The following is a 16,963-nucleotide window of genomic DNA, read 5'->3' as shown; positions in this document are numbered from 1 at the left end:
TTTAATAGAATTGTTTAAAAATTGTATCTAATGGGGATCGAACCCTTATTGTGAAGATATAAATCACAGTATTTATCACTAGGCTATAACTGGTTCTTAGTTCACTTGCTCCATTTAAAATATTTATTATATAATTAAGTATAAAATATAAATTTATATACATATCTGATTCATGCGATTGAACCAATGATCCACTGACTCAGTACTCCGACCGAGTCGATGACCGATCCGAATTTAATAACATTATGTCATTCATGACAAATATTAGTGAAAAGCTGTATTTATCGAATGTCAATGGCAGATAACGATACATAATTTTCATTTTATAATCAATGATAAAAATAAACTTAATGGTAAAAATATGTGTCTTTTTAAAAGATACAACTTAAGTCATTTTAAAAAAAAATATATATAAAAAATGGAATTCATATCTTTTTATGTTTATCTCTCTTAAAAAAATATAAATTTATATACTTTAAAAGCACACCTACTTCTTCCAAACTTTTCCAAATTAATTGTAGTAAATTGTACCTACCCCGTTTATGTTAGACAAGGAGAAGATTTGCCAAATGAAAACACTTTTTTTTTTTTTTTATAGAAGATGCTAGCTCATTAAAAACAAATTAGTTGTGAATAGTGAAATTAGTTTTTAAAGGTAATACAAACTGAAAAAAATGCTCTGCTAGGGTTTTCCTTTTCATGGAGGAAAATATAGCTACTGAAGGCCAAACTTCAAAAGAAGAAGAAGATCTACTACGTAGGAGTAATAAGAGAAATAAAGATGGAGATATGGTGTTTACTGAATCACAGTCTAGGGTTCCTAGACATGAATCTTGGATGGTTGACGACGGTAATAAAAAGATGACTTGGCGAGAGATGCTCATGCAACACAATGGTGAAACAGATGACTGGGAAGGAATGGATTGGAATTTGGAAGAAAATGTTGATCAAAGTGCACCTGCGGAGGAAGAGGATGTGAATGGTGGGATTAAAATGTGGACAGAGGAAGATGGTAGAACTCTCATTTTGGTTGTACTAGAAAAGCAAGAACAAGAATGCTGAAGGTTTGGGAAAAAGCTCTCATTGTAAAACTACTTGGAAGGAATACAGGAGTGGCTTTCATGAAAAAGAAGATTGAAATACTATGGGCTAGAGCTGGAAAGATTAACGTTACAGATGTAGGTAATGGATTCTATGTGGTGCAATTTAGCAACAAAGATGATCTTCTTTTTGCTCTAAATGGTGGTCCTTGGATTATTTTAGGCCATTATTTATCACTCCGACGTTGGGAGCCAGCTTTTAGACCAAATGCTGCAAGTGTGATGAAGATTGCAGCTTGGGTGCGATTACCGGGTATCCCACTGGAGTATTATGATGAAGCCTTTTTCCGCCGTATTGGTAACTGGCTAGGTAAAATGTTGAAGATCGATAAGACAACTAATGAGCATGTAAGATGACAGTTTGCTCGAATTTGCGTGGAACTGGATCTTGCTCAGCCTTTGAAGGGTGAATATGTGTTGGACGGAGCAACTAAACAGATAGAATATGAAGGTTTAGGCCTTATTTGTTTTCATTGTGGGCGCTATGGACATAGTAAAGATTGTTGTCCTGAGATACCAGTTGAAGGAAAGGATAATCAGCAAAATCAAGACGGGAAAAAAGATGAGGCTGAGTTTCAGAAAAATGGATTAGGTCCTTGGATGGTGGTGCAACGTCAACGTCGATCAAAAATTCAAACTCCAATGGCGGACAACAGGAAGCAGGAACCGGTTCGAAGGGAATCAAGGCGTAATCAAGGGCAAGGGAGTAATCAAGGGAGTAATCAAGGGAATAATCAATGAAGTAATCAAGGGAGTAATCAACCGCAATCAAATCAGCCGGTTATGATTGATAATCAATCAAATTCCCGTTACGCTGCTTTAATGGGCTCTAATGAAGATGATATTACTCATGATATCCCAGCGACTAATCCGGATGCTGTTATAAATGACGTCAATATGGTGGGCCCTCTTGTTAATATTGATATTAGTACATCTCAAGGGTCCAAACACAGAAACCCTAGAAGCCGTCCTAATGTTGAATTACAGGAACACCCCAACCGATTTACGTTAAGTGGGATTACGACAGGTCATGAAAAAGAAAATCAAATAAATGGGAAGATAGTTGACAGAGGTACCTCAAACAATAATACAACGAACTTGAGGAGGCAAGTTGCGATTCATAATAGTAAGGACATTGGAGGTAAAAGCGGTGGAGATTCCATGGTGGCTAGGAGTACTGTTGCTGATTATAACAAAGATTGTTATCAAATGGAGGTGGATAAGGATGGTCAAAATATCAACGGCTTAGATCATGGCTTGTCCCAACCAAAAGCGCCTGATCCAAGTGGAGATAAAGGAAAGCATATCCCAATAAACCATAAGCTCAATATTGAGGTGGAGATGATTTCAGAATCTGAAACTCAGTGCAATGACAATGGGATGGCAGTGGACCCACAATCCTGCCAAATTACCATTGATTAATGTCTTTAGTTACATGGAATTGCCGCGGGGCGACTAAAAAGTGCTTCAAATCAACGTTTCAAATGATGGTTCGAAGGCATAAGATTGAGGTGGCAGCTATTCTTGAACCTCGAGTAAGTGGTTCAAAAGCAAAACAGATAATAAAAAAGCTGGGTTTTAATAATTCAATAGTGGAGGATGCTCATGGATTTACGGGAGGTCTTTGGTTACTATGGAATAATGATAGGTGTCAGGTTCAAGCATTAAAACAGACCCATCAATTTATTCATGTTCGTGTTACATTGGCAGATCATCAAGCTTTTCTTTATACTGTTATCTATGCAAGTCCTAGAGAAGAAATTCGGAAGAGACTTTGGGATGATTTACTTCAGTTATCAGAAGATATCTCGGTTCCTTGGTTAATTGCAGGTGATTTTAATGAAATTGCCTTTCCAAGTGAGAAACGTGGTGGTGCTCCAGTTGATACTAGCAGATGTAATAAATTTGCTTCTCTTCTAACTGATATAAAGATGATTGATCTTGAAGGAATAGGTTCTAAATTTACATGGCGAGGACCAAGATTTCTTCATTTAGATAGAGTCTTTAAACGTTTAGATCGAGCTTGTAGCAATGCTGAATGGAGGTTGATGTTTCATGAAGGCCAGGTTCGAGTGCTTCCTCGTATTAACAGTGACCATAATCCTATCCTTATTACCTTAGAGCCAAGCAAAGTTGATGGGGTGGAACGCCCTTTCCGTTTTCATTCTTTTTGGTTGGATCATCAATTTTTTAATAATTTCATCAAGGAAAACTGGCGTCAGGATCAAAGAACAGTTGATAGTCTTCGTGATTTCACTCCTCTTATTAAGCAGTGGAATAAAGATGTGTTTGGTAATATCCATCATAAGAAGAACAGGTTGATTGGTAGGCTTGAAGGTATCCAGAGGGCAATTTCTGAGCAGAATAAAAGCCATTTGGAAAAGATTGAAGGCAAGATAAGGGGTGAACTTGAACAAGTTTTAGAACAGGAGGAACTTTTGTGGTTTGAAAAGTCTCGTGCTACTTGGATAGCTTAAGGAGATAGGAATACAAAGTACTATCATACGAAAACAATTGTTAGACGTAGAAGGAGCAAGATCTTGGAGTTGAAAGATGATGCTGGAAACTTGATTAGAGAAGATCACAACATTGCACGGGTAATAAATGCTTACTTCTCTAAACTATTTTCTGAAGAAAACCATGATCGTCCTTGGGTCCAGACTCTTTGGCCAAAGGTGGACGATGAGACTGTTGTTAACTTAGGTGCTCCAATTTCAAAAGATGAAGTCAGACGAGCTTTCTTTTCTATGAAAGATTCGAAAGCTCCAGGGGAGGATGGCTATACCGCGGCATTCTACAAAAAGAACTGGGAATTTATTGGTGAACAGATTTGGAGAGATATCAAGTATTATGCAGAAAACCCTTCCAGCATTGAGGAAGTCAACGGTACTCTGATCACTTTGATCCCCAAAGTTCCTAAGCCAATGTATGTTTCTCAATTCAGGCATATTTCTTTGTGTAATGTCATTTATAAGGATATGAGCAAGATCATTGTGGATAGGCTTAAGCTTACAATGGAGAATTTAGTTTCTCCTTACCAAGCTAGCTTCGTGCCAAATCGTCAGCTTCAAGATAATATTATAGTAGCAAAGGAGCTGGTTCATTCTATGGGGAGAGTAAAAGGAAAGAAAGGTACAATGGCAATCAAACTGGACCTTGAAAAAGCTTATGATAAACTCAGTTGGAGTTTTATCTATAAAGTGCTTATTGAAGTTCAGTTTCCTGATTGGATGATTGATGTTATAATGGCTTCTATAATTTCTAATCGTTCGAGGGTCTTGATAAATGGTGTGGCTTCGGATTGCATAGTTCCTCAGAGAGGAATTCGTCAAGGGGATCCAATATCTCCTTATATTTTTGTGTTGTGTGTTGAGAAGCTTTTCCACTTGATCGCTGAAAAAGTGACTATGGGTTCGTGGAAGCCTATTAGAGTCTGCAGAAGAGGGCCGAGTGTATCCCACCTTTTATTTGCAGATGATATCATTCTCTTTGCGGAAGCAGATATGGAGCAAGCTAAGGTGATTATGGATTGTATTAATCTCTTTTGTGAGATGTCGGGGCAAAGTGTTAGTGCAAATAAATCTTTGATTTATTTTTCCCCGAATACTGATACTCAAGTTGCTACAAGGATTGTCAACAGAATGGGCAGATATTTAGGCTCTATTGTTAAACAAGGGAGATATATTAAAGCAGACTATGGAGCTATCAAGGATAGGATACGTTCAAAACTGGATGGTTGGAAAAGCCATTGTCTTTCTTTTGCTGGTCGAGTTACTTTGGTGAAATCGGTCATTGCTGCAATCCCTTCTTTCCATATGCAGAATGGTCTTTTACCAGTAACGTTTTGTGATGAAATTGAGCAGATACAAAGGGCTTTCATTTGGGGAGATCAGGATAGCAGAAGGCGGGCTAATTTAGTAGCTTAGGATCAAATGTATAAACCCAAAGATAGAGGTGGTTTGGGAATAATTAACCTTCGACTCCAAAATGAAGCTTATATTCATAAACTGGCGTGGAAGGTGTTAACTAAGAAAGATGATTTATGGGTTAAGATTTTAGTAGCCAAGTATGGTAGAGGTCAAGACTTAAGGAGAGGTATAAAGGCAAAATCATATGACTCTAAACTTTGGCGTGATCTTGCTAAATGTTGGAGTAATTTCCTTGCTGGTCTTAGATGGGAAATAACAGATGGTTCTGAACTAAAGCTTTGGACTGATAACTGGTTGAGATGGGAGGAAAATTTGCAGCAGTTGTCGAGCAATCAGGTGCCGTGGGAGGAGAGTCAGAAATCAATTGCAGATTACATGGTGGATGATGGTTTCCGTCTTGAAGTTGTTCATCAATTTCTGGAGTCAGATTTGGCTGATGCAGTAACAAATCATCTCAGGCTTATTCCAAGGAATGGGGAGGATAGATTAGTTTGGATCAATAATCATCACTCAACTTCTTTGGTTAAAGTCGCTTACTGTAATCTTATGAACTTCCCAGCAGATGTTCACACTAGCTTATGGAAAAAAGTTTGGTCGTGGAATGGACCAGAACGAGTGAAAGTGTTTATGTGGATGACTTTGCTTGCTAAACTTTCAGTACGTAGCAGAACCAGTAAGTGGAGCGGAGGTTCAAATGTCTGTCCCAGTTGTCCAAATCATGAGGAAACTATTATTCATGTTCTTCGTGATTGTAGACATGCTAGGAAAATTTGGCAATCTTGGTTTACAGGTTCGATACCCAATTCCTTTATGAATTCGAATTTGCAGGATTGGTTGACTTTAAATATCGATAACATGTGGTACTCCAATAAAGTGAAGGACTCGAGGGATATTTTCTTTACTACTTGTTGGTTTTTGTGGAAGTGGAGAAATTTGGAGATCCATGAAGATCATTTCTGTCATGATGAGCAATCACAGGCTTCAATTTGGATGTTTGTCCAACAGATTCTGCAAGCCCGAATTTATCAGCGCCGTGGTGATTCCAACGATAGCGTTTGGACAGCCCCCAAGCAAGGGTGGGTTAAGTTGAATTGTGATGGAGCTTCTTCTAGTGGCATGAAAAAAGCTAGTTGTGGTGGTATATTAAGAGATCACAATGGATCCTTTTTGGGAAGCTTCTATTGTAATTTAGGTTCCTGCAATCCTCTTGATGCAGAATTATGGGGATTACTGAAAGGTTTGGAACTGCTTTGGGGAACAGGATTAAAAAGAATAGAGCCAGAATGTGATTCTAGCCAAGCCATCCAGATGTTAAAGGAGCAGCATGAAGATCCTAGGGACTCTCAAGTCACTAGCAGATTGAGATTATGGTTAAAAGCAGATTGGACTATTCATCTTGTTCATACCAAGAGAGAAAACAACAAATGTGCTCATTGGTTAGCTAAAGCTGGGCAGACTAATAATCTCCATTTCAAGATTTTTAAAGATCCTCCTCCTCAGTTGATGGAACTTATAGTTGCTGATGCTAGAAATATGTCTAGCTTGTTAGTTTCTGATTTGTAATTTCTTTCTGTTTCTGGGGCTTAGTCCCTCTTTATTTACAAAAAAAAAAAAAAACACTTTTTTTTCTTTTTTTGTCCCAAATGGTATAAGGGACTGGGTTTTCAACTGTCACCAATGGCAAATATTGTGGGCTTTTGTCGAAGAAGTCGAACAAGCCCAGTCACGTGTATAAAGCTGAGACCGTAGCCTGCCCTTTTTAGCTTACCACAAAATGATTATACCATTAGCGGCTGTTCAAACTTATATAAGCATGCCGAAAATATGAAACCAAGCTTGAAACTCAAATAAACAATAGTGCGTGTGCCTCATGAGGAATATAACCGAAATGTTATACAATTAATAATGCCGAGCACGATATGCTCATAAAAATATTTTGTTATTACTTACTTTATTCTAAATTATTGACATGATTTCTTAAAAGCAAATAATTTCGCTAATATAGAGTAAATGATTACGGAAAAAAAATCAATATAATGTTATTGAACTAACTTAAATAAATCTAGAAAGTATCACATTCATATTCGCGTCACTTTTTCAAATTTCGAGGCCTCAATCCAGCTTTTTTTTTTTTGTTTTGGTAAAACTCAATCCAGCTTTTAGATGCGGGTATTTATTTGGAACCAAACATAAACATGATCTAATATTCTCTCTAATTTTTTTTATTCAATTTTATTATTTGAAATAATCAGAAGTAGAAATTTGAAGGGTAACCAAGACAAAAATAGAACCTATAAAAGATGAAAAATATTATTTTCCTTTTGCATAAGATAACATATCTCACGTTTTCTTACTTTGATTTTCACATCTCATCTTTTTTTTTTCTTGTAATGGTGGGACCCACCTATTTTTTCTCTACAACATAAAATTAATCTTATGTAAAATGAGATTAATAAAACCCATAAAAGATAGAAAAATAAAAAAAAGTAAAAAAGTGAAGCCAAGCTAAGCTACAGCTAGAGTTCAAAACCAGCTCTAAAATCATAGAAAAGTTATGAACCTTTACCCCCAAAATTATAAAGGGTTTTGTATTTGTCATGCAACATGACAAATGCAAAATTTTTTACACATATATTAATATTTATACTGTATTTTTTTTTTATTTTAAATATGATAGACCCCACACTTATTATCTCTATAGCATGACAAGATAATTGTACTATAATATATACTTGTTTTTCCCAATTAAAAAAAACAAAAACAAAAGAGAAACAACAAAAACTGTGTGATGACGTATTGAAGATTTTCCTTGGGCCTCTTTATTGTTTTTCACCTTCTTCTTCTCTTTCATCTTCTCTTCCTCGTTTTTTACTTTGTAGCGAATCCCTTACTTACTTCAACCTCTTCAATCTTCATCTACTTATGCACCATACCCAAGAAACCTTCTTCTTCCCTCAGTGATGGGTTTCCCAGGTACTGTTCTCTCTCTCTGCAACTTCCATCTATTTTATGCCTCGCCCTTTTGCCCATTTTTTGTTGTTGTTGTTGGAATCTCGTAGTACCCCATTTGTGGTTCGCATCCAATACTTCTTTTTTATGTGTTTGTACGCTTTTTCAGTTCACCTCTTTTATTGGGTCAGTCTCTATTTTCCATTTTTTTTTTTTGTTTACTGTTGTTTTGTAAACCTTTCCTCAGTTTTGCAATGTATCCTATGCTTCTTTTGAAAAAAAAAAATGAGCGCTTTATTCTTGAAATATCACATTCGATTTTGTAGCATATATTTTGTTGAGTGGAAGAAAAGAGAATGAAGGGATTTACTTTTTATCTGTGCAAAGCTTGTGGGGTTAGTTACTTTGTGTAAAAAAATGGATCCTTTTTTTGTTGTTGTTTCTGTGGATGTATATTTAGGGAAATTATAAAGAAAAATGCAATTGAATCTTAATGTTTTGGAATGAATCGTGGGCTACCCTAATGTCTACATTTAGATCACGTAGTGATTTGCTATTAGACTTTGTGATATCTATGTATGAAGTAAAACTCATTTGTTTTTGGCTCTGCTATGGCTCTTTTCTTGTTCAATAGGCCCATAAATTAGATTAGCTGGGAGGGATCATCTACAACTATTCAGATTCATTACCGTTGGTTTGATTCTGAGACTAAAATACAGTTATTATCCAATTGTATATCCAGTCCCTATTGCAATCTATAACCTGCTTACAAGGTGCTATCACTGTGCTGAATTCAGGGCTTTGTTCTGAGTAGATAAGATAATCACACCTTTACAAGATGCCATATTATATACAGAGACTTTATAGGCTATGTCAGGCATCCTTTTCTCCAGATGGACCTGTTTCAGAAGAAGCCGTTGCAAAGGTTCGCGAGAAGTTAGGTATAATGCTATTTTCCTTGTTGGTTTTTGACTTTTAGTTATATGTGCATATCATTTGTCTTAAGCCGAATAGTTTTGTTTTCTGAGGGTTTGGAGCATTTGATTTTGATAATCATTTAAATGACATGCAAATAGACTTATTCCTCATGATTTCATTGGCCGAGCATTCTTCACTAAATGTTTGTCCAATCTAGTTTGTTTTTTAACTGATAGGTGTGTTTTCTTCATGACGTGTGATACCTGTTAATGAGTAAAAACTGTAAACACATAGTGAGACTTGATAGGTCTAAAAAATTGATTTTAGTATCCTATGTCTATAAAATTTTAAGCCTTCTCTTTCTCTCTCTCTTCTTGTTCTTCTTCTCCACTTTAGGGGTTTGTATTTTTGAAGGAGTTACCAGCTCAAGGTTGAATTTGGAGGCACAGTAATGACTGTTTTGTCATTAAGGTTTCTTTGATTCTTCTTAAGAATTGAATACTGAGTCATGATTTTCTCTCCAAATGTTTGGATGAACTTGTTCTCTTCTTTTCATGAGTGAAATAAGGGTCACCATTTTCTGTTTAAATTTTAGGATGAATTAAAAGTACATGAACCTTTTGTTGTAAGCTTCATTTCTATTTGTTATTTATTAATTTAGTTTTTCTGCTTATCAATATGTTAATGCACAGTAAAAAAAATAAACCTTCTGAAATGTGATTTGGTACTGGTCATCTGGTTACCTCCCCCTACTAGTATCCTGTGTATTAAATCCTGCTCAACCTCCCAATCACTTTGTAAGATAGATCAAAGATACCTAAACTGTGCTACAACTTGTGGTTTGATGTGACAATTTTCACATCTAACCAAAATCCTTTTGTAAGCATGTGATTTTTAATATTAGAGTTTGTGGTTTTATACTCTTCTCTATGGGCTGTGTGCAAGTATGCATATGTAGGTGTAAATTGTAATTTCACATATTAATTGTCTCTCCTTGAACATTGGTTCTATTCTATGAGTCTTTTAAGATGCACAATCCCATCACACGTGAACTTCCTGTATCTTACTTTTTTGTTCCCTTATGATTTTCTACATCATATGATTTTCATCTTGCTACATAATAATTTTTCTGTCCAACTGAGATTTTTGTAATAACCTTTAACATAATCTTTTTTCAGAAAAAATCAAGCCATCAGATGTAGGTCTTGAACAGGAGGCACAAGTGGTTCGTAACTGGTCTGGTTCAATGCTTGACTGTAATGGGAGCCATCAACCACCACCACCAATCAAATACTTGCATTTGTATGAATCTGACAGATTCTCCGTAAGTATTAATTCTCAAAACCCCACATAATTTCTTTTTCACTGTCAGCAATTTTTATAGAATCTGGGCCTTATATTGGGTATAGCTACTGAAGTTTGATTAATAATTTTTATCTTTATCAGATAGGAATTTTTTGTATGCCTCCCTCATCTGTTATTCCCCTTCATAATCATCCTGGAATGACAGTCTTAAGCAAGCTCCTATATGGTTCAGTGTATGTTAAATCCTATGACTGGATCGATTTCCCCGGCCCAACTGATCCATCTGAAGGTTTGTTCTTTATAGCTTTACCTAGTTTCTTGTTGCTTAATCCGATTTTTACTCTCCTGTATCAGCATGGGAATGCATCAAGTGTTGAATGTGGTGACCCCTTCATTGTCTTTGTTCTGTCAAAGAAAACTAGCACCATCCTTATTGAGGTAGGACAAGATGGTATTATGTCATCATTCTCCAAAATAGCTTGTGTCCACATCCAACTAAAAGGGAAAAGCCAGGAGGTGTGTTTAAACGTCAATGGATGATATCTGACTTCTGTTGATGTTAGTACATGATCTTGGTTAAAACTCATCAACTATTAAAAGCACGAATAACAATGCTAAAATTGTGTAGAAACTGTAAACTGACAAATTAGATGTCTGGTAAATTAAAAAATTATGGATAAGGGTAGTCAGAATGGATAATTTGTAGTTACTTGTTTGATCGTTGATTCTTGCTCTATTCCTTTCTGGTAAAAGCCTTGAAGAAAGGCTTTTCTCCCCTTAAAAGTTAAAGCCAATTGGAACTTCCATTTCACAGGCATGGTTTTTAGGTTTTCTTTATATGCTAGTAACACCAACTTTAGGTCTTTTATAACTAAACTTTGCAAGAGGGTGGGAGTGAGTTTCTCTTATATACTTATATACCCAAATTTAGAGATCAAGAGGCATGATTTTTAGGTGAGTTTGTCGTATTTACTTATGTACCCAAATTTAACGATCAAATATTACTGGGTAGGTGGAACCTTATAATTGTAACCGAAGCCTAATAATATGCTATTCAACTTTAGAGAGGGGAGATTGTGTGTTTTTGGGTTGGGATTGGTCTCAATGGTTCTTTGTGAGAACTATATTGCTATTGTATCATGAAGTGCATCTCAATGTCTCATTAGAAGGTATGTATTTAAATTGAGGAAAACTGAACTACCCATAAGCTATTTCCCTTATGTTGTGTCATTGATCAAGGGATGAACAAGGCTCCATCAATACCTCATCAGATAAGTTACAAGGAATTCAATATCACACTCAATTGCACTTTGATATAGGGTGGATTCACAAAAGGAATCAGAGAGGGGATGGGTATAATTCTGGCAGACAACATATTATTTACAAGGAACCATTAGATTTGCCACAAAGCAAGGAAAATCCTTTGTATAATACTCTTGCAAAAATATTTTTTATCTCATTTTACTTATAGCATGGCCTTTTATGGGCATATAAGAACTTGATCAGCTAGTAAGCAACCTTCTAGAATTTTCCTAATACGAATAGCATCCTAACATGATTTTAATTCTACCATAATTACCCTAATTAACCCACTAAAATCCCTAAAAAAGCTCTACGAAAATGAAATTCTAATTATAAAAAATACAATACAACTATAATCGATACCTCCCTTGTCCTGATCAGTTCTGCTCCACTCGCAAACAAAACTTATCCTTGAGGTTTTGGATGGATCATAGATCTTGAAATCTTCTACTCCATATAAAAGGATGTTTTGAATATTTGAACATCTTGAATGGGGCTAATCAGTTATTGAATGGGACCAGAATGGAACAGACCTAAAAAGGGGTCACCTGGGTCTAGTGCATGGGGCTCTCATCATTTTAGGGCTTGCCTTCGCATCTATAGCAATAATATCAATACCTTCTTAAAATTCTGAAGGCTCATGGATCTGAAGATTTATAATTTTTTGATGAATGAATAGATATATGCCACACAGGCATTGACTTGTTGGATGATTTATTGATTGACCAACTGAAATATTTTCTTGAATGAAATTCAAAAAGTGAACTGGATTAGCTATTGTCCACTTGATTAAACAAGTTGGATACCCTAGATTGGAGGAATTTCAATATACAAAGGTTTTGTCCTCTAGAATTTATTTCAAAATGCCTACAGAATCATGGTTGCTTTACAAACTCTCCAGACAGAGAGACTTGCTTGTTGTTCTTGCTTGAAAGCATGTATTGCAGATATTCAAACATACACCATGATTTATGTTGCGTAAAATCGGCAAGTGCACCGATTGTACCAAGTAATAAAAGATGAGTAAGAATATCGTCCCACGAGGATTGAGGCACCGAGTTTACTTTAACTTTTCCTTTCTTATTGGATGAACAAGAGTTGGTTTGAGAGTAATGGTGTTTGTAACAATTGTGAACTATTCAATATTTTGTGAACAATTCAGAGAGAAATTTGAAAACTTAGAATAAAAGGTTTTTGAGAAAATATTTTAAAAAGCTATTGCAGTAAAGGACGCCAACACCTTTCCGATCCCCACCTTGTAATATTAATTAATGTTTACATTTAATTACCCAATTGATCAAACAATTCACCATCTATTAATCAATTAGTTAAGCCCTAATTCCTTAGTGATCTTAACTTTATTAACCCTATTAGAATCCTAATTCCTTAGAAATCCTTTTTCAAGTTAATCCTTTAAACCAGTGAATTTTCCACGTTTGCAGTTCATGTAGCCTATTCCTAGTGCATACATGAACTGTTATTTTACCCTTTTGTTAGGAACTAGAATCTCAATATTCCTATTGAAAACCCTAACTCTCGCAATCCTAATAGTGTGGCCAATTCTAAAAGAATTATAGATGAAGAACATGATAAAATAAATGCAATTGAAATAATTAAATCTAAAATTAACCAAACTACAAGGGGTTCACATCAAGGGTTGTGACCCTTACCACAATATTAAAAGATTAGCCAGACATATTCATGTCTGACAAAACAAAGTGTTCCAAAGAATTCATGAAACAACTAATAACCGGAAAATTGAGAGAAGAAGAAAGCTTCAATCTTCACTCCAAACGCTTGCTTCGATCTCTGCCTCCGTGTTCTTCTCTGTGTAAAAGTCTCTTTTTCCTTAGGTTTCTGACTCTTTTTATAACCCAAGACTAAATCAGGTCACAATCTCTTCAAAAGATTTGATTTAATTTCAGTTTCCGTCCAAATCTGCACGCTGAAAACACCAGGCCCATTGCCGCGCGATTAGCGCTAGATCCACGCTAATCGCGCGGTGATCCAGAAGAAAACTTCTCTTTCTGGCGCGGTTAGCGTGACCACCGTGCCATCAGCGCGGATCACAATGGATTTTTCCCTTCCTTCCTGGATTGTGGCGCGATTAGCGTGATCTTCATGCTATTCGCGTGAGTCAGTTGTCTGAAACCTAACTTGCTTTCATGCTTTTCTCCTGTAAAAACATATAAATAGCGTGAAAGCTTGTCTGAAGGAAAATTATCAAGGATTCGTTAGAAATACAAATTTTTATCAATGAATTACTGTTAAATCCTTGTTCTTTTTGCTCTGAAAAACCTATATGCTGAAGGCATATCAATTTATCCAATTCTTCTCTACTTCTTACCATGGCTATTTGGATTGAATTCAGCTATGTTACAAATTGACACTAGACAGAAACGTGAAAGGAATTAGAAAGGGGGCTAGCTGTTGATGTAGTATAAAACCTAAAAATTACTAGATAGAAATTATGGAATATAATATGAACCTTGGAAAATCCTGGGTATAATATCCATAAGTGAAATTGTTAAATATAAGTTTTATCTAGTTTTACACATGGCAGGCCCTTTACATGCATGTTAGAATTTGAATAGAATTTTTGTATTCCATATTGTATCTTAAAAAAGGAATTTGATTCTATCATAATTACCTCTAAGTTACCTAAAAACCCAATAAAATCCTGAAGTTTTTGTTAGACTATTAGCATTCTTATTATGTTAGGAATCTGACTCTTGTAAGGTTTGCAGTCTTACTGTGCTGGGCTTGTACTAGTAGTACTATACTAATTATTAATATAAATAGGTGTTCGTTTTGTTTTATATCACATCCCGTATCAATCTGTTATCATATTATTAAAAACATCTCTGTTCTCTTCCTCATGGTATTAGAGCGGCCATAATATGATACTGCTTTGTTTGGTGTTCTCTCTCTCTCCCTCTCTTCTTCTTCCTCTCACGTTGCTGTAGTTTCTGGTGGCTGTCTTATATCCTCCTAGACCTCTTTTGCTTGCATCATTTCTGTTGCCAAGTCATACTTGGTTTACTACGCAAATTGTGTTGAAATTTTGTAGTTAGCACATCTGATGGCTTGATGGCTCAACTGATTTAAGTTTTGAAAGTAGCATAAAGTAAATTTCTTATGGTTTAAAGCTGAAACTGTCGCAAGAATGAAAAAATAAATTGGTGATTCATTTATGTAAATAAACACTGGTTCATTAGTTTCAGCTGCGAGTGAATTCATGGATGCAACTGCAAATTAATATACCTTTTTTTGTTGTAACTATCCTTTTCTTTCTGAGGGGATAGGGGAATTAATATTAATATGGTAATTTTACTTTTAATTATCTTGAAATTTGTACTAGAACTACCTTTTTGGTCTTTATCAGTGTAGCTTGACCTTGCCAGAATTTTTTTTTTGCCCATGCCAAAAATCAATTCCTGAAAAAAAAATCAACCAGTGCCAAGGCCAGCCAGCTATGGAGGAGGCTGTTATTTTCATAGTTCACTGTTATTTCCACAGTTCTATAAATAGGAAGCCAACTATTTTTGAAAACCAGCCAGTGCCAAGGCACTTGTTGGTTTCAACGTGGCTCCGCCATTGCTTGCCCTAGCATCTAAGTTCCTGTTATATTTCGGTGGCAAAGTTCTTGACTTCAGTTTGTCTGATTTAGGAAAATACTCACTATGTGGTTGTTTCCTTTGTCTGCGGCTGTACAGTGATGCAACAATAATTGTAATACCCTCACTTTTGACCATTTAATAGAGATTATTCAAGTTAGCATACCCTAGTAATGGACTGATCGTATAATTTCTCATATGTCAAACTTTACCACTAAAAGGAGAATATTTTGTGAGCTAAATTTTGATATGACTATATTGGTGAAAATGTTTGATGTGCTTGCTTAAGTCAATTTACAATTATTGAGTTATTTTACTTAAGCATGTAACTTTGTTGTTATTTTGCTTGTATTTACATGTCGATGGGAACAGTTTTCCCTGTATTTTTTCCTCTTTCTATTGTCAATATGTAGAAATCCTTTTTCTGTGGTATTGCATGCTCAGGAGAAACTAGTTATTCTCCACTTCTCCCCTCAGACAATTGTCTGGCTTTACTGTTTAGGAAATCATTTGTAGATTGCTGCCACTTCTTTCTATCTTGCTAAGCATAATAATAATGTGCATAAAATCCTATTTAATGAGGGCTAATATGTCTTGTGTTAGCTAGCAGCGTTCAGTGTTTATTTGTTTATAATTTATTTAGTTGTTCATCATCCCTATGAAAATTAAATGTTTTTATTATCTCGCAGAAAACTTGTTTATCATCTTTTTCTTTCATGGTAGGTTTCCTTTTATAAATGCTGTCTTTTTTATAAAATTTTATCCTTTTACAATTTCTTATCTCCCTTTTCCTCATGTGGGAAAAGATAATGATTAATGATTTTGTTTTATTGTCCCACAACCAATTTGTTATTTACAGCTAGAGCTGCAAAGCTTGTCAAAGATACAGAGATGACAGCACCAAGTCCAACAACTGTTCTTTATCCTACCATTGGAGGAAACATACATTATTTCAAGGCCGTAACCCCTTGTGCAATCTTTGACATATTATCTCCACCTTACTCTTCAGAACATGGGAGACACTGCTCTTACTTCCGAAAATCCCAAAGGAAAGATCTTCCAGGTAATCTTATTTATATCTATTGCTGCTGGTTCAAGTTTACCTTGTATGTAGCTTGTGTCCCAAGTAATTGTTGGTTTCACCAGTAAATATTGTGTTCTGTTAACCATACCATATTATTATCAATATTCATTTCAATTGCAGATAATCTTGAGTTGAATGGAGATACAGTTTCTGAAGTGACTTGGTTGGAAGAATTTCAGCCTCCTGATGACTTTGTGATCCGGAGAGGGCTGTATAGGGGTCCAGTTATTAGAACTTGAAAATTTTCTTGTTTTTCTGTATTTTACCTTCAAAAAAGAATTTGGCTTCTTATCAATTATCATTAGGTTACAGCAAAAGGAATTGATTGTTAAGGAGTTGTCAAAAAGCCGATACAATAATTTTATTCTTTTGGCAGTGTCAGTTAGGCATTTGTACATAACAGTACCCTATTGTAGTCTCTATTATTAAGTCACTGACCTCAGCTTAATCCAGTAGAATACTTACGGAATTTTAAAAAAGACCTCAATCATGATGAGTGGGCTTATTGAATTTTGTTTGTTTATTGTTGAGAATTAGATACTATATCATGTCATTTTTGTTTTCTCTTTGTCGTGTGTTTATACTGTGCAAACAAACTTCAGTTACAACCCATTTCTTTAACTCTATTTTCACAGTTTATTTTGACAACTTTTTCATTTTTTATGGTATAAAGTTTGAAAAACTATTCTATCTACATGAGATAATTTTTTTTTCTACATATCTTTCGATAACTGTGTCATCTTTTTCTTTTTTTTTTTA

General features: G+C 35.3%; 1 protein-coding gene across 3 annotated transcripts; it reads left to right on the top strand.

The window, feature by feature from the left end:
- The first annotated feature begins 7,878 nt into the window (after nucleotides 1-7,878).
- On the top strand, nucleotides 7,879-16,700 carry LOC133290163 (plant cysteine oxidase 4-like). Of its 3 annotated transcripts, none has more exons than XM_061488220.1 (7): nucleotides 7,879-8,002; nucleotides 8,613-8,672; nucleotides 8,776-8,919; nucleotides 10,075-10,220; nucleotides 10,343-10,490; nucleotides 15,980-16,183; nucleotides 16,325-16,700. In XM_061488220.1, exons 3-7 carry the CDS (start codon nucleotides 8,817-8,819, stop codon nucleotides 16,441-16,443), a joined length of 720 nt encoding a protein of 239 aa, XP_061344204.1. In that variant the 5' UTR covers nucleotides 7,879-8,002; nucleotides 8,613-8,672; nucleotides 8,776-8,816; the 3' UTR covers nucleotides 16,444-16,700. The 3 variants fall into 3 exon arrangements, with proteins under 3 accessions (XP_061344204.1, XP_061344205.1, XP_061344206.1); XM_061488221.1 differs by having other exon boundaries at nucleotides 8,613-8,696; XM_061488222.1 differs by lacking the exon at nucleotides 8,613-8,672 and having other exon boundaries at nucleotides 7,901-8,002.
- Nucleotides 16,701-16,963: the final 263 nt, after the last annotated feature.

Source organism: Gastrolobium bilobum, unplaced genomic scaffold, assembly GCF_033153095.1.
Source record: "Gastrolobium bilobum isolate Gb01-03AN ecotype WA unplaced genomic scaffold, APGP_CSIRO_Gbil_v1 utg69964, whole genome shotgun sequence".
NCBI lineage: Eukaryota > Viridiplantae > Streptophyta > Magnoliopsida > Fabales > Fabaceae > Gastrolobium > Gastrolobium bilobum.
Note: the sequence above shows the minus strand (reverse complement) of the source record. Positions and strands in the feature narration are given on the sequence as shown.